Source organism: Oncorhynchus mykiss, chromosome 29 (assembly GCF_057628025.1).
Source record: "Oncorhynchus mykiss isolate SJ-2025 chromosome 29, ASM5762802v1, whole genome shotgun sequence".
NCBI lineage: Eukaryota > Metazoa > Chordata > Actinopteri > Salmoniformes > Salmonidae > Oncorhynchus > Oncorhynchus mykiss.
In genome coordinates this window covers 1,503,786-1,525,000 of record NC_143050.1, presented here as the reverse complement: position 1 = coordinate 1,525,000, position 21,215 = coordinate 1,503,786, and the positions used below count along the sequence as shown (strand labels likewise).

General features: G+C 42.3%; 1 protein-coding gene across 2 annotated transcripts in view; it reads left to right on the top strand.

Annotated features, from left to right (window-relative positions):
- inpp5kb (inositol polyphosphate-5-phosphatase Kb) overlaps window positions 1–3,085 on the top strand; it is a 29,522-nt gene extending 26,437 nt beyond the window's left edge. Inside the window, exon 12 of one of the 2 annotated variants that reach the window (XM_090226277.1) lies at window positions 1,609–3,085. In XM_090226277.1, the coding sequence (XP_090082403.1) occupies window positions 1,609–1,677 (69 nt within the window). In that variant the 3' untranslated portion in view covers window positions 1,678–3,085. The remainder of the gene's footprint in view (window positions 1–1,608) is intronic. The other variant, XM_090226276.1, reaches the window with a different exon arrangement.
- The last annotated feature ends 18,130 nt before the right edge of the window (window positions 3,086–21,215 follow it).

Genomic DNA, 21,215 nt, shown 5'->3' with positions numbered 1-21,215 from the left:
TCACACCCTCTTAAGCATTTAGCCCCGCCCAATTCAGTATCGTTCACACCCTCTTAAGCTTTAGCCCCGCCCATCTCATTTCCCTCTCAGAGCGTTCAGAGCACACAGTTGACTCCCTGGCCGATGATTTGTTTACCTCTGGATGACATGAAAACAGCCTAACCAGCTCTGCTGGCAACAATTTCATTACGTTTTTTTGCCGACGTTTACTGACAGCGGCCATATTCAACGGGTGTTGTACACTTTAGCTTAAGACATGAAGCTAGCTAGCTAGCTAGATAAACAATGAACCTAGCTTGGTAAACAATGAACCTAGCTTGGTAAACAATGAACCAGGCTTGGTAAACAATGACCCTAGATAGGTAAACAATGAACCTAGCTTGGTAAACAATGAACCTAGCTAGCTAGGTAAACAATGACCCTAGATAGGTAAACAATGAACCAGGCTAGGTAAACAATGAACCTAGCTAGCTAGGTAAACAATGAACCTAGCTAGCTAGGTAAACAATGAACCTAGCTAGGTAAACAATGACCCTAGATAGGTAAACAATGAACCTAGCTAGCTAGGTAAACAATGAACCTAGCTTGGTAAACAATGAACCAGGCTAGGTAAACAACGTGTAAGATCACACATGTCATGTAACGTTACCTAACGAACCAGCCAGATAACGTTAGCTTGTTAAACAATAATGAACATAGTGCCAAATCATGTCGTTACTACCCTGCATGAATCTGCTGGGAGCTAACCAAACAGGTTCAATGTTAGCTAGCTAACATTAGGCTCTAACAAGCAAAGCAAACGGTTCTGGGATACGAATAATAACGTCATACACGTAACTTTAGGGAGCTAGGGAGCCAGCCAGCTAACGTTAGCTAGCTAGCTAACAGTACACTTTAGCTTGAAATAAGACCACTTTCTGTCAAAAATTGGGTTAGGGTTAGGGGTAGTGACACCTCTAGCACTGAGAAGCAGTGACTGAGACCACTGCGCCACTTAGACCCCTATGCCACACTCGTGCCAACAGGTCACAAATCCTGCTGCTGTGATGTCACACTGTGGTATTTCACCCAGTAGATATGGGAGTTTATCAAATTTGGGTTTGTTTTTGAATTCTTTGTGGGTCTGTGTAATCTGAGGGAAATATGTGTCTCTAATATGGTCATAGATTGGGCAGGAGGTTAGGAAGTGCAGCATAGTTTCCAACTCATTTTGTGGGCAGTGAGCACATAGCCTGTCTTCTCTTGAGAGCCAGGTCTACCAACGGCGGCCTTTCTCAATAGCAAGGCTATGCTCACTGAGTCTGTACATGGTCAAAGCTTTCCTTAAGTTTGTGTCAGTCACAGTGGTCAGGTATTCTGGTATTCTGCCACTGTGTACTCTCGGTGTAGGGACAAATAGCATTCTAGTTTGCTCTGTTTTTTTGTTAATTCTTTCCAATGTGTCAAGTAATTCTCTTTTTGTTTTCTCAATATCTGGTAGTGTCTAACTGTGTTGCTCTCTCTCTCTCTCTCTCTCTCTCTCTCTCTCTCTCTCTCTCTCTCTCTCTCTCTCTCTTATCCTCTATTCTTTTGTCTCTTCTTCTCTCTCTGACCCCCCTCCCCATCTAGATTGTGGAGTCTAAGAGGGCTGTTATGGAGGGGATGGTTCCACAGGATGTCAACGGGTTGAACAAATAAACCCCACATTATCTTAACACCTCATTGGCTACACACACACACACACACACACACACACACACACACACACACATACACACACACACACACACACACACACACCTCCTTGGCCCTGACCCCGGCCCTGACCCCTGTGCCCCAATGAAGATGAGACAGAGGGGTATACTGCAAGGCAAGATCAATGAGTTGGCAGTTAACTTTTATAAACAATCAGAAATAACTATTGATTTGCTGGTTAATTAAGAATGCTAAACTGTTTAAACTGATTATTTGAGTCAATAAGACCATGCCCATTTCAAGCTTATCATTCTAAAAATAAAAATAGTTATTTCATAATATTTAGGCAAAACAGCTGGCTTACTGATTAATCCTGCTTTGTAGTATAGAGAGACAGAACAGGTGGTAATATACCTGGGTTGAAGAGAGACAGAACAGGTGGTAATATACCTGGGTTGAAGAGAGACAGAACAGGTGGTAATATACCTGGGTTGAAGAGAGACAGAACAGGTGGTAATATACCTGGGTTGAAGAGAGACAGAACAGGTGGTAATATACCTGGGTTGAAGAGAGACAGAACAGGTGGTAATATACCTGGGTTGAAGAGAGACAGAACAGGTGGTAATATACCTGGGTTGAAGAGAGGGAGACAGAACAGGTGGTAGTATACCTGGGTTGAAGAGAGGGAGACAGAACAGGTGGTAGTATACCTGGGTTGAAGAGAGAGAGACAGAACAGGTGGTAATATACCTGGGTTGAAGAGAGACAGAACAGGTGGTAATATACCTGGGTTGAAGAGAGGGAGACAGAACAGGTGGTAATATACCTGGGTTGAAGAGAGGGAGACAGAACAGGTGGTAGTATACCTGGGTTGAAGAGAGAGAGACAGAACAGGTGGTAGTATACCTGGGTTGAAGAGAGACAGAACAGGTGGTAATATACCTGGGTTGAAGAGAGACAGAACAGGTGGTAATATACCTGGGTTGAAGAGAGGCAGAACAGGTGGTAATATACCTGGGTTGAAGAGAGACAGAACAGGTGGTAATATACCTGGGTTGAAGGGAGACAGAACTGGTGGTAATATACCTGGGTTGAAGAGAGAGAGAGTTTTATTGTTATCATAATTATACATGGGTACATAAATCGACAATGAGACTTTCTAAATGAATAGTATATTTGAATATATTTGAATATGAATGAATAGTATATTTGAATATATTTGAATATGAATGAATCGTATATTTGAATATGAATGAATCTTATATTTGAATATGAATGAATCTTATATTTGAATATGAATGAATCTTATATTTGAATATGAATGAATAGTATATTTGAATATGAATGAATCATATCTTTGAATATGAATGAATCATATCTTTGAATATGAATGAATCTTATATTTGAATATGAATGAATCTTATATTTGAATATGAATGAATCGTATATTTGAATATGAATGAATCATATCTTTGAATATGAATGAATCATATCTTTGAATATGAATGAATAATATATTTGAATATGAATGAATCATATCTTTGAATATGAATGAATAATATATTTGAATATGAATGAATCATATCTTTGAATATGAATGAATCTTATATTTGAATATGAATAAAATCTTATTTTGAATATGAATGAATAGTATATTTGAATATATATGAGTATTTGAATCTGATGTGTTGTATTCTGTCTGTAATGTTTCCCTCTGTGATCAGGGTGACTCCAGGATGCTGTATGGGTCTGATGTATTGTATTCTGTCTGTAATGTTTCCCTCTGTGATCAGGGTGACTACAGGATGCTGTATGAATCTGATGTGTTGTATTCTGTCTGTAATGTTTCCCTCTGTGATCAGGGTGACTCCAGGATGCTGTATGAATCTGATGTGTTGTATTCTGTCTGTAATGTTTCCCTCTGTGATCAGGGTGACTCCAGGATGCTGTATGAATCTGATGTGTTGTATTCTGTCTGTAATGTTTCCCTCTGTGATCAGGGTGACTCCAGGATGCTGTATGGGTCTGATGTGTTGTATTCTGTCTGTAATGTTTCCCTCTGTGATCAGGGTGACTCCAGGATGCTGTATGGGTCTGATGTGTTGTATTCTGTCTGTAATGTTTCCCTCTGTGATCAGGGTGACTCCAGGATGCTGTATGAATCTGATGTGTTGTATTCTGTCTGTAATGTTTCCCTCTGTGATCAGGGTGACTCCAGGATGCTGTATGGGTCTGATGTGTTGTATTCTGTCTGTAATGTTTCCTTCTGTGATCAGGGTGACTCCAGGATGCTGTATGGGTCTGATGTGTTGTATTCTGTCTGTAATGTTTCCCTCTGTGATCAGGGTGACTCCAGGATGCTGTATGGGTCTGATGTGTTGTATTCTGTCTGTAATGTTTCCCTCTGTGATCAGGGTGACTCCAGGATGCTGTATGGGTCTGATGTGTTGTATTCTGTCTGTAATGTTTCCCTCTGTGATCAGGGTGACTCCAGGATGCTGTATGGGTCTGATGTGTTGTATTCTGTCTGTAATGTTTCCCTCTGTGATCAGGGTGACTCCAGGATGCTGTATGAATCTGATGTGTTGTATTCTGTCTGTAATGTTTCCCTCTGTGATCAGGGTGACTCCAGGATGCTGTATGGGTCTGATGTGTTGTATTCTGTCTGTAATGTTTCCCTCTGTGATCAGGGTGACTCCAGGATGCTGTATGGGTCTGATGTGTTGTATTCTGTCTGTAATGTTTCCCTCTGTGATCAGGGTGACTCCAGGATGCTGTATGGGTCTGATGTGTTGTATTCTGTCTGTAATGTTTCCCTCTGTGATCAGGGTGACTCCAGGATGCTGTATGGGTCTGATGTGTTGTATTCTGTCTGTAATGTTTCCCTCTGTGATCAGGGTGACTCCAGGATGCTGTATGGGTCTGATGTGTTGTATTCTGTCTGTAATGTTTCCCTCTGTGATCAGGGTGACTCCAGGATGCTGTATGAATCTGATGTGTTGTATTCTGTCTGTAATGTTTCCCTCTCTGATCAGGGTGACTCCAGGATGCTGTATGAATCTGATGTGTTGTATTCTGTCTGTAATGTTTCCCTCTCTGATCAGGGTGACTCCAGGATGCTGTATGAATCTGATGTGTTGTATTCTGTCTGTAATGTTTCCCTCTGTGATCAGGGTGACTACAGATGCTGTATGAATCTGATGTGTTGTATTCTGTCTGTAATGTTTCCCTCTGTGATCAGGGTGACTCCAGGATGCTGTATGAATCTGATGTGTTGTATTCTGTCTGTAATGTTTCCCTCTCTGATCAGGGTGACTCCAGGATGCTGTATGAATCTGATGTGTTGTATTCTGTCTGTAATGTTTCCCTCTCTGATCAGGGTGACTCCAGGATGCTGTATGAATCTGATGTGTTGTATTCTGTCTGTAATGTTTCCCTCTGTGATCAGGGTGACTCCAGGATGCTGTATGAATCTGATGTGTTGTATTCTGTCTGTAATGTTTCCCTCTGTGATCAGGGTGACTCCAGGATGCTGTATGGGTCTGATGTGTTGTATTCTGTCTGTAATGTTTCCCTCTGTGATCAGGGTGACTCCAGGATGCTGTATGGGTCTGATGTGTTGTATTCTGTCTGTAATGTTTCCCTCTGTGATCAGGGTGACTCCAGGATGCTGTATGGGTCTGATGTGTTGTATTCTGTCTGTAATGTTTCCCTCTGTGATCAGGGTGACTCCAGGATGCTGTATGGGTCTGATGTGTTGTATTCTGTCTGTAATGTTTCCCTCTGTGATCAGGGTGACTCCAGGATGCTGTATGAATCTGATGTGTTGTATTCTGTCTGTAATGTTTCCCTCTGTGATCAGGGTGACTCCAGGATGCTGTATGAATCTGATGTGTTGTATTCTGTCTGTAATGTTTCCCTCTGTGATCAGGGTGACTCCAGGATGCTGTATGGGTCTGATGTGTTGTATTCTGTCTGTAATGTTTCCCTCTGTGATCAGGGTGACTCCAGGATGCTGTATGGGTCTGATGTGTTGTATTCTGTCTGTAATGTTTCCCTCTGTGATCAGGGTGACTCCAGGATGCTGTATGGGTCTGATGTGTTGTATTCTGTCTGTAATGTTTCCCTCTGTGATCAGGGTGACTCCAGGATGCTGTATGAATCTGATGTGTTGTATTCTGTCTGTAATGTTTCCCTCTGTGATCAGGGTGACTCCAGGATGCTGTATGGGTCTGATGTGTTGTATTCTGTCTGTAATGTTTCCCTCTGTGATCAGGGTGACTCCAGGATGCTGTATGGGTCTGATGTGTTGTATTCTGTCTGTAATGTTTCCCTCTGTGATCAGGGTGACTCCAGGATGCTGTATGGGTCTTAGAGTGAAACGCAAATAGCACAACTTATGTTCAAACACATGTTAAAAATATCAGGATGAATGGCATTGTATAATTTGTTTGTTTATTTGTGTGTTTACTTGTGACTGTGTATTTTTGCCACAATATTTGTCTGATTTGATACTAGTCGGCAGGTATTTTACCTCTGGACTATACGTTGATGCTATCATCATATAGAAGGTAGTCAAATTAAACCAAATCTAAAGTTTATTTGTCACGTGCGCTGAATACAACAGGTGTAGTAGACCTTACAGTGAAATGCTGAATACAACAGGTGTAGTAGACCTTACAGTGAAATGCTGAATACAACAGGTGTAGTAGACCTCACAGTGAAATGCTGAATACAACAGGTATAGTAGACATTACAGTGAAATGCTGAATACAACAGGTATAGTAGACCTTACAGTGAAATGCTGAATACAACAGGTGTAGTAGACCTTACAGTGAAATGCTGAATACAACAGGTGTAGTAGACCTCACAGTGAAATGCTGAATACAACAGGTATAGTAGACATTACAGTGAAATGCTGAATACAACAGGTATAGTAGACCTTACAGTGAAATGCTGAATACAACAGGTGTAGTAGACCTTACAGTGAAATGCTGAATACAACAGGTGTAGTAGACCTTACAGTGAAATGCTGAATACAACAGGTGTAGTAGACCTTACAGTGAAATGCTGAATACAACAGGTGTAGTAGACCTGACAGTGTAATGCTGAATACAACAGGTAGACCTGACAGTGAAATGCTGAATACAACAGGTGTAGTAGACCTTACAGTGAAATGCTGAATACAACAGGTGTAGTAGACCTTACAGTGAAATGCTGAATACAACAGGTGTAGTGAAAGGCTTACAGTGAAAGGCTGAATACAACAGGTGTAGTAGACCTTACAGTGAAATGCTGAATACAACAGGTGTAGTAGACCTTACAGTGAAATGCTGAATACAACAGGTGTAGTGAAAGGCTTACAGTGAAAGGCTGAATACAACAGGTGTAGTAGACCTTACAGTGAAATGCTGAATACAACAGGTGTAGTAGACCTTACAGTGAAATGCTGAATACAACAGGTGTAGTAGACCTCACAGTGAAATGCTTACTTACAGGCTCTAACCAATAGTATAAAACATTTATTAGGTGAACAATAGGTAGGTAAAGAAATAAAACAACAGTATAAAGACAGGTTACATAGAGTAGAGAGGCTATATACAGTAGAGAGGCTATATACAGTAGAGAGGCTATATACAGTAGAGAGGCTATATACAGTAGAGAGAATATATACAGTAGAGAGGCTATATACAGTAGAGAGGCTATATACAGTAGAGAGGTTATATACAGTAGTGAGGCTATAGACAGTAGAGAGGCTGTATACAGTAGAGAGGTTATATACAGTAGAGAGGTTATATACAGTAGAGAGGCTATATACAGTAGAGAGGTTATATACAGTAGAGAGGCTATATACAGTAGAGAGGCTATATACAGTAGAGAGGCTATATACAGTAGAGAGGCTATATACAGTAGAGAGGCTATATACAGTAGAGAGGTTATATACAGTAGTGAGGCTATAGACAGTAGAGAGGCTGTATACAGTAGAGAGGTTATATACAGTAGAGAGGTTATATACAGTAGAGAGGCTATATACAGTAGAGAGGTTATATACAGTAGAGAGGCTATAGACAGTAGAGAGGCTGTATACAGTAGAGAGGTTATATACAGTAGAGAGGCTACATACAGCAGAGGCTATATACAGTAGAAAGGCTACATACAGTACAGAGGCTATATACAGTAGAGATGCTATATACAGTAGAGAGGCTATATACAGTAGAGAGGCTATATACAGTAGAGAGGCTATATACAGTAGAGAGGCTATATACAGTAGAGAGGTTAGATACAGTAGTGAGGCTATAGACAGTAGAGAGGCTATATACAGTAGAGAGGCTATATACAGTAGAGAGGCTATATACAGTAGAGAGGCTATATACAGTAGAGAGGCTATATACAGTAGAGAGGCTATATACAGTAGAGCGGTTATATACAGTAGTGAGGCTATAGACAGTAGAGAGGCTGTATACAGTAGAGAGGCTATATACAGTAGAGAGGCTATATACAGTAGAGAGGCTATATACAGTAGAGAGGCTATATACAGTAGAGAGGTTATATACAGTAGTGAGGCTATAGACAGTAGAGAGGCTGTATACAGTAGAGAGGCTATATACAGTAGAAAGGCTACATACAGTAGAGAGGCTATATACAGTAGAGAGGCTATATACAGTAGAGAGGTTATATACAGTAGAGAGGCTATATACAGTAGAGAGGCTATATAGAGTAGAGAGGCTATATACAGTAGAGAGGTTATATACAGTAGAGAGGCTATATACAGTAGAGAGGCTATATACAGTAGAGAGGCTATATACAGTAGAGAGGTTATATACAGTAGTGAGGCTATAGACAGTAGAGAGGCTGTATACAGTAGAGAGGCTACATACAGCAGAGGCTATATACAGTAGAAAGGCTACATACAGTACAGAGGCTATATACAGTAGAGATGCTATATACAGTAGAGAGGCTATATACAGTAGCTAGGCTATAGACAGTAGAGAGGCTATGTACAGTAGAGAGGCTACATACAGTAGAGAGGCTATATACAGTAGAGAGGCTATATACAGTAGAGAGGCTATAACAATAGAGAGGCTATATACAGTAGAGAGGCTATAACAGTAGAGGCTATATACAGTAGAGAGGCTAAATACAGTACAGAGGCTATATACAGTAGAGATGCTATATACAGTAGAGAGGCTATATACAGTAGTTAGGCTATAGACAGTAGAGAGGCTATGTACAGTAGAGAGGCTACATACAGTAGAGAGGCTATATACAGTAGAGAGGCTATATACAGTAGAGAGGCTATAACAATAGAGAGGCTATATACAGTAGAGAGGCTATAACAGTAGAGGCTATATACAGTAGAGAGGCTATATACAGTAGCGAGGCTATATACAGTAGAGAGGCTATATACAGTAGAGAGGCTATATATAGTAGAGAGGTTATATACAGTAGAGAGGCTATATACAGTAGAGAGGCTATAACAGTAGAGAGGCTATATACAGTCGAGAGGCTATATACAGTAGCGAGGCTATATACAGTAGAGAGGCTATATACAGTAGAGAGGCTGTATATAGTAGAGAGGTTATATACAGTAGAGAGGCTATATACAGTAGAGAGACTATATATAGTAGATAGGCTATATATAGTAGAGAGGCTATATACAGTAGAGGCTATATAGAGTAGAGAGGCTATATACAGTAGAGAGGCTATATACAGTAGAGAGGCTCTATACAGTAGAGAGGCTATATACAGTAGAGAGGCTATATACAGTAGCGAGGCTACATACAGACACCTGTTAGTCAGGCTGATTGAGGCAGTATGTACATGTAGATATGGTTAAAGTGACTATGCATATAGTCCTTCGGACGTAGATATGTTAACGACGTGGCGCGTGTTGACCACTCCACCATGGGCATACAATACAGTATGTACCTGATCTCTACATGAATGTGTCTCTGAAATCATGCCTTTAGTATGTTGTTGATTTGGGATTGAACTACCTTCCACTACTTATGAAGAGAAACAATGGCTGGATTTTCTTACTGATGACGCTTCACATGCACATTTTTTATTGTAGGAAATCTTATTAAAACTGTTTAAAAATAAATCTGGACTGTGAACTGTTTTCATTTTGAGGCAATTATTAGATGGGTCGGAAAACCACATCGGTTAAAAACTGATGGGTCGGTAAACCACATCAATTAAAAGCTGATGGGTCGGTAAACCACATCAATTAAAAGCTGATGGGTCGGTAAACCACATCAGTTATAAACTGATGGGTGGGTAAACTAGATCAGCTATAAACTGATGGGTGGGTAAACTAGATCAGTTATAAACTGATGGGTCGGTAAACTAGATCAGGTGAGAACTGATGGGTCGGTAAACTAGATCAGGTGAGAACTGATAGGTCAGTAAACCACATCAATTAAAAGCTGATGGGTCGGTAAACCACATCAGTTATAAACTGATGGGTGGGTAAACCACATCAGTTATAAACTGATGGGTGGGTAAACCACATCAGTTAAAAGCTGATGGGTCGGTAAACTAGATCAGTTATAAACTGATGGGTGGGTAAACTAGATCAGTTATAAACTGATGGGTGGGTAAACCACATCAGTTATAAACTGATGGGTGGGTAAACTAGATCAGTTATAAACTGATGGGTGGGTAAACTAGATCAGTTATAAACTGATGGGTCGGTAAACTAGATCAGGTGAGAACTGATGGGTCGGTAAACTAGATCAGGTGAGAACTGATGGGTCAGTAAACTAGATCAGGTGAGAACAGATGGGTCGGTAAACTAGATCAGGTGAGAACAGATGGGTAACACTGATGACATTGTTAACTAGTCTCATAACACTGATGATATTGTTAACTAGTCTCATAACACTGATGACATTGTTAACTAGTCTCATAACACTGATGACATTGTTAACTAGTCTCATAACACTGATGAAATTGTTAACTAGTCTCATAACACTGATGACATTGTTAACTAGTCTCATAACACTGATGATTTTGTTAACTAGTCTCATAACACTGATGATATTGTTAACTAGGTCTCATAACACTGATGATATTGTTAACTAGGTCTCATAACACTGATGATATTGTTAACTAGTCTCATAACACTGATGATTTTGTTAACTAGTCTCATAACACTGATGATTTTGTTAACTAGTCTCATAACACTGATGATATTGTTAACTAGCTCTCATAACACTGATGATAAGATTAACTAGGTCTCATAACACTGATGATATTGTTAACTAGCTCTCATAACACTGATGATATTGTTAACTAGGTCTCATAACACTGATGATATTGTTAACTAGCTCTCATAACACTGATGATATTGTTAACTAGGTCTCATAACACTGATGATATTGTTAACTAGTCTCATAACACTGATGACATTGTTAACTAGGTCTCATAACACTGATGATATTGTTAACTAGGTCTCATAACACTGATGATATTTTTATAACTAGTCTCATAACACTGATGACATTATTCATCAGGTCTGTCACGTAGAGTAGGCCAGAAGGCTAAACTGGAAAACCTCTATCAAATAAAAAAGATGGCGGAGCCTCAAAGTACTTCTGTGCTTCTGGGTGTTTATTTACAGAGTGAATCCGGAGGAAAAACAGTACTGCCATCCAAAGTATTCATTATGGGACAGCTAAAAACAATGCTGCCAAATCAACAGCTCAATCCAATATGGTTCCCCCCTTGAACTGAAAGAGAGGCTCCTTTTATAGGGGAAGCCCCTCCCATCAGAACATACCCAGTGTCACGTCCTGACCTTACTTCCTTTTTTATGTCTGTTTTAGTTTGGTCAGGGCGTGAGTTGGGGTGGTCAGGGCGTGAGTTGGGGTGGTCAGGGCGTGAGTTGGGGTGGTCAGGGCGGTGAGTTGGGGTGGTCAGGGCGTGAGTTGGGGTGGTCAGGGCGTGAGCTGGGGTGGTCAGGGCGTGAGCTGGGGTGGTCAGGGCGTGAATTGGGGTGGTCAGGGCGTGAGCTGGGGTGGTCAGGGCGTGAGTTGGGGTGGTCAGGGCGTGAGTTGGGGTGGTCAGGGCGTGAGTTGGGGTGGTCAGGGCGTGAGTTGGGGTGGTCAGGGCGTGAGTTGGGGTGGTCAGGGCGTGAGTTGGGTTGGTCAGGGCGTGAGTTGGGGTGGTCAGGGCGTGAGTTGGGGTGGTCAGGGCGGTGAGTTGGGGTGGTCAGGGCGTGAGTTGGGGTGGTCAGGGCGTGAGCTGGGGTGGTCAGGGCGTGAGCTGGGGTGGTCAGGGCGTGAGTTGGGGTGGTCAGGGCGTGAGCTGGGGTGGTCAGGGCGTGAGTTGGGGTGGTCAGGGCGTGAGTTGGGGTGGTCAGGGCGTGAGTTGGGGTGGTCAGGGCGTGAGTTGGGGTGGGCATTCTATGTTTTGTAGTCTAGGTTTTGTGTTTGGCCTGGTATGGTTCCCAATCAGAGGCAGCTGGCAATCGTTGTCTCTGATTTAGAACCATACTTAGGCAGCCTGTTTTCCCACCTGTGTTTGTGGGTAGTTGTTTTCTGTCTTTGTGTGTCCTGCACCAGACAGAACTGTTTTGTTTGTTCCGTTTTGTTGTTTTTTTGTTCTAGTGTTCAGATTCTTTATTAAATCTACCATGAACATGTACCACGCTGCTCCTTGGTCCACTTCCTCTCCTTCCAACAGCCGTTACACCCAGCACTAATTAATTTAGCAATTACCTTTGTCAAAGCCAACATTTTCCACTCAGCTAAACATACTGAAGGATATCCATTGCAACACGTTTCTCATGATGCAATATACCAATATAACACATTTACAAAATCCCATCCCTGTGAACATGGAGTCTTCCAATATGCCCATTCACATGAACGAGCCATTCAGGACAGACACTACAAAGCCAGCCCGATTACCGTAGCTCTGGTCCTTATCCCAGCCCGATTACCGTAGCTCTGGTCCTTATCCCAGCCCGATTACCGTAGCTCTGGTCCTTATCCCAGCATACCCGGAAGCTACAGAGACGGAGAGAGAGGAAACGAACCAAACAAAGAGCCCGCTCATCCATAACATTGATAAGTACAATAAATGTTGTTTAAATTAAACTTGAACGCTTGTCTGTATATTCTTTATACCATAACCTGTTACTGACTGAAGGTGAGAATAAAGTGAGTCATGTATGTACTAAGATAGGGACGTTAACTTGTGTGTCGACCCATCATTGTTAACGTAGCTGATAAAGGAGCAGGGAGGCGCGATGAATGTGTTAGTGTACCAAACGCAGCCAGCAGCCAGTGACTTCTCCATCACATTACCTTCCTCCTCTCCTGAAGCATCCAGGTGAGCCGGGACAGGTAGTCCGCCGTGACGTTTTCTTTTCCTGCCTTGTGACGGACACAGAACCTGAAGGGCTGGAGCTCCAGATACCACCTGGTCACGCGAGAATTACGGTCCTTCATGGTCTGGATCCAGGTCAAGGCTCCGTGTGATCCGTGTGCAGATCAAATTCTCTCCCAAGAAGTTAGTAACGGAGGCTATCTAGTACCCACTTTATAGCCAGGCACTCCTTCTCGATTGTTGAATACCTGGTTTCCCTGGACAACAGCTTCCGACTCAGGTACAGCAGGGGACGCTCTTCTCCTGGCTCCCCTTGGGCCAGTACAGCTCCAATTCCCACAGCCGAAGTGTCCACCTGTACGAGAAACCGCTTCTGAAAATCAGGGGTTGGAGAACAGGGAAGGAGCACAGGTTTTTTTTCAGTTTCATGAAGGCTTCCTCACACTCCTCAGTCCACTTCACAGGGTTGCTGGCCACTGGACAGCGATGGTTGAAAACTGCGGACTGAATCTCCGGTACCAACCTGCCAGACCTAGGATGGACTCCACAATGTCCACCTGAGTCCGAACTTCACCTTTACCCAGCTGGTAACCCAGGTACTTTGTCTCCTGTTTCGCACACTCACACTTCAGGAGGTTAAGTGTGAGTCCTGCATCATGGATCTTCCCCAGGACTCTGCTAAGATGCTGTATGTGCTCCTCCCAGGAGTGGCTGTAGATCATCACGTTGTCCAAGTAAGCAGCACAGCAATCATCACAGTCCTGGAAGACCTTGTCCATCTGCCTCTGGAAAGTCGCAGGGGCCCCATGAAGGCCAAACGGCCTGGAACAGGACCATCGGCGTCCGGAAGGCAGTGTACGCCTTGGATTGTTCGTCCAGGGGCACCTGCCAGTACCCTTTGCAGAAATCCAACGTGGTGATGTAATGAGCTCTACCTATTCTCTCCAGTAAGTCATCAATGCAGGGCATGGGGTAGGTATCAAACTGGGAGATGGCATTCACCTTACGGAAGTCCATGCAGACACGCAAAGACCCATCCTTCTTTGGGACAATGACAATAGGGCTGCTCCATTCACTTGAAGACGGCTCGACAGCATCCATCTCTATCATGGTGTGGACCTCTTCTTCCTTGAGGGCTACCACCAGCCTCTCAGGCACACGGTATTGATGCTGGCGGACAGGGTTCTGTTCAGGCTTAAAACAGATGACATGTTCCAGGACTTTGGTTCTTCCTGAAGAGGGCCGGATACTTGCCAAACTGCTGCTTCAGCTCATCTTGCTTGTATTCTTCCAAGTGAGCCAGTATGACTTGTGCTTGTCCTTTCCATGCCTTTGTGACCCCCTCCGACTCGTCCTCTTCTTCTACTCTGCAGACCAGAAATGAGAACATAATTTACCAGAGCCTGGAACACGGCAGGGGCATGGTGAGGCCAAAAAGCATGACCAGATACTCGTAGTGGCCACTGGCCATTTTGAAGGTGGTCATCCACTCGTCCCCCTCTCATATCCGCACCACGTGGTAGGCATTCCGTAGATCCAGCTTGGAAAACACAGTGGCCCCCTGCAGTGGCTCGAAGGCCAAGGAAATGAGTGGTGGCAGGTAACAGTAATGCTATTGAGTCCCCAGTAGTCAATGCACGGGCGCAGGGTCTTGTCCTTTTTCTCCTACAAAGAAGATCCGACGGGAGAAGAAGAGTCACGGATAAATCCTGAAGCTATGGAGTCTCCAATGTAGGTCTCCATAGCCTTGGTCTCCGGTCCCGACAGAGAGTACAGACGTCCCTGGGGCAGTGTGTTGCTAGGGAGAAGGTCAATCCTGCAGTCATAGGGTCGGTGCATCAGAAGCGATGTTGCCTGGGCCTTGCTGAACACTGGGCCTTGCTGGCCTTGCTGGAGGGCTTGGTACTCCGTGGAGGTGGCAGAGAGGTCCGGAGCACCGTCCGAGCCCCCAGGAAGACATCCCGGGGCAGGTTGCGCTGATTTCATACAATGGGCAAGGCAGAATGGACTGCAGCCCATGATGCCACCCGTAGACCAGTTGATGAGGGGATTGTGTCACTGGAGCCAGGAGAATCCCAAAACCACGGGAATCTGAGGAGATTTGATGAGCAAAAATGAAATAGTCACGCTGTGATTCCCTGACCCTTGTGGGTTGATGGGAGTGGTATTATGAGTGACCCGGCCTATAGAGCCCCCGTACAGCGCTCTAACATCCATGGGAGTGGAGAATGGCTGAGTGGGGATGTTCAGCTCGGATGCCAGTGTAGCGTCCAAAAAGCTCTCATCAGCCCCAGAGTCAATGAGGACCCAGAGAGATTTGGACTGGTTTCCCCACAGCAGATTGACATGAAAAGGGGTGCGAGCAAGGGAAGCAGAAAAGTTCTGCTATATGGCCCACCAGAGTATTCGCTCCTACCAGTGAGCCTGGTCTTTTAAAGGACAAGAGGACACAAAATGGACCAAGAGTCCCGCAATACAGACAACTCTTCGTGTTAATCCTGTATTGCCGTTCCACTGGCAACAGCCCAGCTCTGCCAAAGTTGCAAAGGCTCGGGAAGCGGTGACTCTCAGTGGAGGTCAGGAAGCCTCGGGTTCTCTCGGCAACGGGACTGGATGATACGGAGGCCAGGTGGAATCCCTGGACGAACGTGTGAAATCGGCACTGCTAACAGCTGAGTTACTGAGTTGCAACCCCGGTCATGGCGCTCAGCCAGCGTTTCGACCCCCTCCATAAGAACACGAAGCAATTCCTCGTGCCTACCAATGGTGGCTCCTTGGGAGGAGATGGCTTGGGCAGCTCGCCCGGGTCTGCTGGGTCAGTAATGGCCAGTTCATACCATCACGTTTCAAGGTAAGACCCAGATGTAGACAACGTCGAATTAACGACAGTATTATAGAGTGTGTATTTGGTATATAGTGCATTTGAAAGTGTATATAGGGTATATAGCGTGTTAATTAGGGTATAAAATGTGTTATATAGGGTATATGGTGTATTATATAGTGATTATTGGGTATAAGGTGCATTCCATAGTGTGTATAAGTTATATATTGTAATATATAGTGTTTATATGGTAGATGGCATATGTATAATGTATATTGTGTATTATATAGGGCATGTGGTGTATTTTATATGGTATATGTATTATATAGGATATAATATGTATTATACACGGTATGTGTCACGCCCTGGCCTTAGTTATCTGTGTTTTCTTCATTGTTTTGGTTAGGCCAGGGGGTGACATGGGTGATTTATGTGTTTTCCCTTGTCTAGGGTTTTTTGTAGATTTATGGGGTTGTGTTCTTTTAGGTGTCTAGGTAAGTCTATGGTTGCCTGGATTGGTTCTCAATCAGAGACAGGTGTTTATCGTTGTCTCTGATTGGGGGCCATATTTAGGCAGCCATGTTCTTTGGGTATTTTGTGGGTGGTTGTTTTCGGTGTCAGTGTTTGTGCCACACAGGACTGTTTCGGCTTTTTCACGGTTCTTGTTTTGTAGTTGTGTTCATGTTTAGTGTCTCTTATTAAAGAACCATGAACTTCAACCACGCTGCGTTTTGGTCCGCCTCTCCTTCACAGGAAGAAAGCCGTGACAGTATGTGGTTAGTCTGCCAATAAGAAGAAACCTTAGCCATGTTGATGAATACGGCTGCACAGTAATGTTTCTTATCGATGGCGGTTAAGCTATCTTTTAGGACCTTGAGCGTGGCTGAGGTGCACCCATGACCAGCTCTGAAACCAGATTGCATAGCAGAGAAGGTATGGTGAGATTCGAAATGGTCGGTAATCTGTTTGTTGACTTGGATTTCGAAGACCTTAAATCAAATCAAATCAAATCAAATTTTATTTGTCACATACACATGGTTAGCAGATGTTAATGCGAGTGTAGCGAAATGCTTGTGCTTCTAGTGCCGACAATGCAGTAATAACCAACAAGTAATCTAACTAACAATTCCAAAACTACTGTCTTGTAAACAGTGTAAGGGGATAAAGAATATGTACATAAGGATATATGAATGAGTGATGGTACAGGGCAGCATAGGCAAGATAGAGTATATAGGCAAGAGTACAGTATATACATATGAGATGAGTATGTAAACAAAGTGGCATAGTTAAAGTGGCTAGTGATACATGTCTTACATAAGGATGCAGTCGATGATATAGAGTACAGTATATACGTATGCATATGAGATGAATAATGTAGGGTACGTAACATTATATAAGGTAGCATTGTTTAAAGTGGCTAGTGATATATTTACATCATTTCCCATCAATTCCCATTATTAAAGTGGCTGGAGTTGAGTCAGTGTCAATGTCAGTGTGTTGGCAGCAGCCACTCAATGTTAGTGGTGGCTGTTTAACAGTCTGATGGCCTTGAGATAGAAGCTGTTTTTCAGTCTCTCGGTCCCAGCTTTGATGCACCTGTACTGACCTCGCCTTCTGGATGATAGCGGGGTGAACAGGCAGTGGCTCGGGTGGTTGATGTCCTTGATGATCTTTATGGCCTTCCTGTAACATCGGGTGGTGTAGGTGTCCTGGAGGGCAGACCTCACTACCCTCTGGAGAGCCTTACGGTTGAGGGCGGAGCAGTTGCCGTACCAGGCGGTGATACAGCCCGCCAGGATGCTCTCGATTGTGCATCTGTAGAAGTTTGTGAGTGCTTTTGGTGACAAGCCGAATTTCTTCAGCCTCCTGAGGTTGAAGAGGCGCTGCTGCGCCTTCTTCACGATGCTGTCTGTGTGAGTGGACCAATTCAGTTTGTCTGTGATGTGTATGCCGAGGAACTTAACTTGCTAACCTCTCCACTACTGTTCCATCGATGTGGATAGGGGGGTGTTCCCTCTGCTGTTATACAGGGTATATGGTGTGTTATACAGGGTATATGGTGTGTTATATAGGGTATATGGTGTGTTATATAGGGTATATGGTGTATTAATGGGTATATGGTGTGTTATATAGGGTATATGGTGTGTTATATAGGGTATATGGTGTGTTATATAGGGTATATGGTGTGTTATATAGGGTATATGGTGTGTTATAGAGGGCATTTGGTGTATTAATGGGCATATGGTGTGTTATATCGGGTATATGGTGTGTATAGGGTATATGGTGTGTTATATAGGGTATATGGTGTGTTATATAGGGTATGTGGTGTGTTATATAGGGTATATGGTCTGATATATATAGGGTATATGGTGTGTTATAGAGGGTATGTGGTGTATTATAAAGGGTATATGGTGTGTTATAAAGGGTATATGGTGTGTTATATAGGGTATGTGGTGTGTTATATAGGGTATATGGTCTGATATATATAGGGTATATGGTGTGTTATAGAGGGTATATAGTGTGTTATAAAGGGTATATGGTGTGTTATATAGGGTATGTGGTGTGTTATATAGGGTATGTGGTGTCTTATAAACGGTATATAGTGTGTTATAAAGGGTATATGGTGTGTTATATAGGGTATGTGGTGTGTTATATAGGGTATATGGTCTGATATATATAGGGTATATGGTGTGTTATAGAGGGTATATAGTGTGTTATATAGGGTATGTGGTGTGTTATAGAGGGTATATAGTGTGTTATATAGGGTATATGGTGTGTTATATAGGGTATATGGTGTGTTATAGAGGGTATATAGTGTGTTATAAAGGGTATATGGTGTGTTATATAGGGTAAATGGTGTGTTATATAGGGTATATGGTCTGATATATATAGGGTATATGGTGTGTTATAGAGGGTATATGGTGTGTTATTATAGGGTATGTGGTGTGTTATAAAGGGTATATGGTGTGTTATAGAGGGTATATAGTGTGTATAGGGTATATGGTGCGTTATAAAGGGTATATGGTGTGTTATATCGGGTATGTGGTGTATTATAAAGGGTATATGGTGTGTTATAGAGGGTATGTGGTGTGTTATACAGGGTATGTGGTGTGTTAAACAGGGTATATGGTGTGTTATAGAGGGTATATGGTGTGTTATAGAGGGTATATAGTGTGTATAGGGTATATGGTGTGTTATATCGGGTATGTGGTGTATTATAAAGGGTATATGGTGTGTTATAGAGGGTATGTGGTGTGTTATACAGGGTATGTGGTGTGTTATAGAGGGTATATGGTGTGTTATAGAGGGTATATAGTGTGTATAGGGTATATGGTGTGTTATATCGGGTATGTGGTGTATTATAAAGGGTATATGGTGTGTTATAGAGGGTATGTGGTGTGTTATAGAGGGTATATGGTGTGTTATAGAGGGTATATAGTGTGTATAGGGTATATGGTGTGTTATATCGGGTATGTGGTGTATTATAAAGGGTATATGGTGTGTTATAGAGGGTATGTGGTGTGTTATACAGGGTATGTGGTGTGTTAAACAGGGTATATAGTGTGTATAGGGTATGTGGTGTGTTATATAGGGTATATGGTGTGTTATAAAGGGTATATGGTGTGATATATAGGGTATGTGGTGTGTTATACAGGGTATATGGTGTGTTAAACAGGGTATACGGTGTGTTATGCAGGGTATGTGGTGTGTTATAGAGGGTATATAGTGTGTATAGGGTATATGGTGTGTTATGTAGGGTATATGGTGTGTTATAAAGGGTATATAGTGTGTATAGGGTATATGGTGTGTTATATAGGGTATGTGGTGTGTTATAGAGGGTATATAGTGCGTGTAGGGTATATGGTGTGATATATAGGGTATATGGTGTGTTATAGAGGGTATGTGGTGTGTTATATAGGGTATATGGTGTGTTATAGAGGGTATGTGGTGTGTTATATAGGGTATATGGTGTGTTATATAGGGTATTTGGTGTATTAATGGGTATATGGTGTGTTATAGAGGGTATATGGTGTGTTATAAAGGGTATATGGTGTGTTATATAGGGTATATGGTGTGTTATAGAGGATATGTGGTGTGTTATAAAGGGTATATGGTGTGTTATACAGGGTATATGGTGTGTTATATAGGGTATATGGTGTGTTATAAAGGGTATATGGTGTGTTATAGAGGGTATATGGTGTGTTATAGAGGGTATATGGTGTGTTATAGAGGGTATATGGTGTGTTATAGAGGGTATATGGTGTGTTATAGAGGGTATATGGTGTGTTATAGAGGGTATATGGTGTGTTATAGAGGGTATATGGTGTGTTATAGAGGGTATATGGTGTGTTATAGAGGGTATATGGTGTGTTATAGAGGTTATATGGTGTGTTATAGAGGGTATATTGTGTGTTATAGAGGGTATATGGTGTGTTATAGAGGGTATATGGTGTGTTATATAGGGTATTTGGTGTATTAATGGGTATATGGTTTGTTGTATAGGGTATATGATGTGATATATATACAGGGTATATGATGTGATATACAGGGTATATGGTGTGTTATAGAGGGTATATGGTGTGTTATATAGGGTATTTGGTGTATTAATGGGTATATGGTGTGTTATATAGGGTATATGGTGTGTTATAGAGGGTATATGGTGTGTTATAAAGGGTATATGGTGTGTTACAAAGGGTATATGGTGTGTTATAAAGGGTATATGGTGTGTTATAGAGGGTATATGGTGTGTTATAGAGGGTATATTGTGTGTTATAGAGGGTATATGGTGTGTTATAGAGGGTATATGGTGTGTTATATAGGGTATTTGGTGTATTAATGGGTATATGGTTTGTTGTATAGGGTATATGATGTGATATATATACAGGGTATATGATGTGATATACAGGGTATATGGTGTGTTATAGAGGGTATATGGTGTGTTATATAGGGTATTTGGTGTATTAATGGGTATATGGTGTGTTATATAGGGTATATGGTGTGTTATAGAGGGTATATGGTGTGTTATAAAGGGTATATGGTGTGTTACAAAGGGTATATGGTGTGTTATAAAGGGTATATGGTGTGTTATAGAGGGTATATGGTGTGTTATATAGGGTATATGATGTGTTATAAAGGGTATATGGTGTGTTATATAGGGTATGTGGTGTGTTATAAAGGGTATATGGTGTGTTATAGAGGGTATATGGTGTGTTACAAAGGGTATATGGTGTGTTATAGAGGGTATATGGTGTGTTATAAAGGGTATATGGTGTGTTATATAGGGTATGTGGTGTGTTATATAGGGTATATGGTGTGTTATAGAGGGTATATGGTGTGTTACAAAGGGTATATGGTGTGTTATAGAGGGTATATGGTGTGTTAT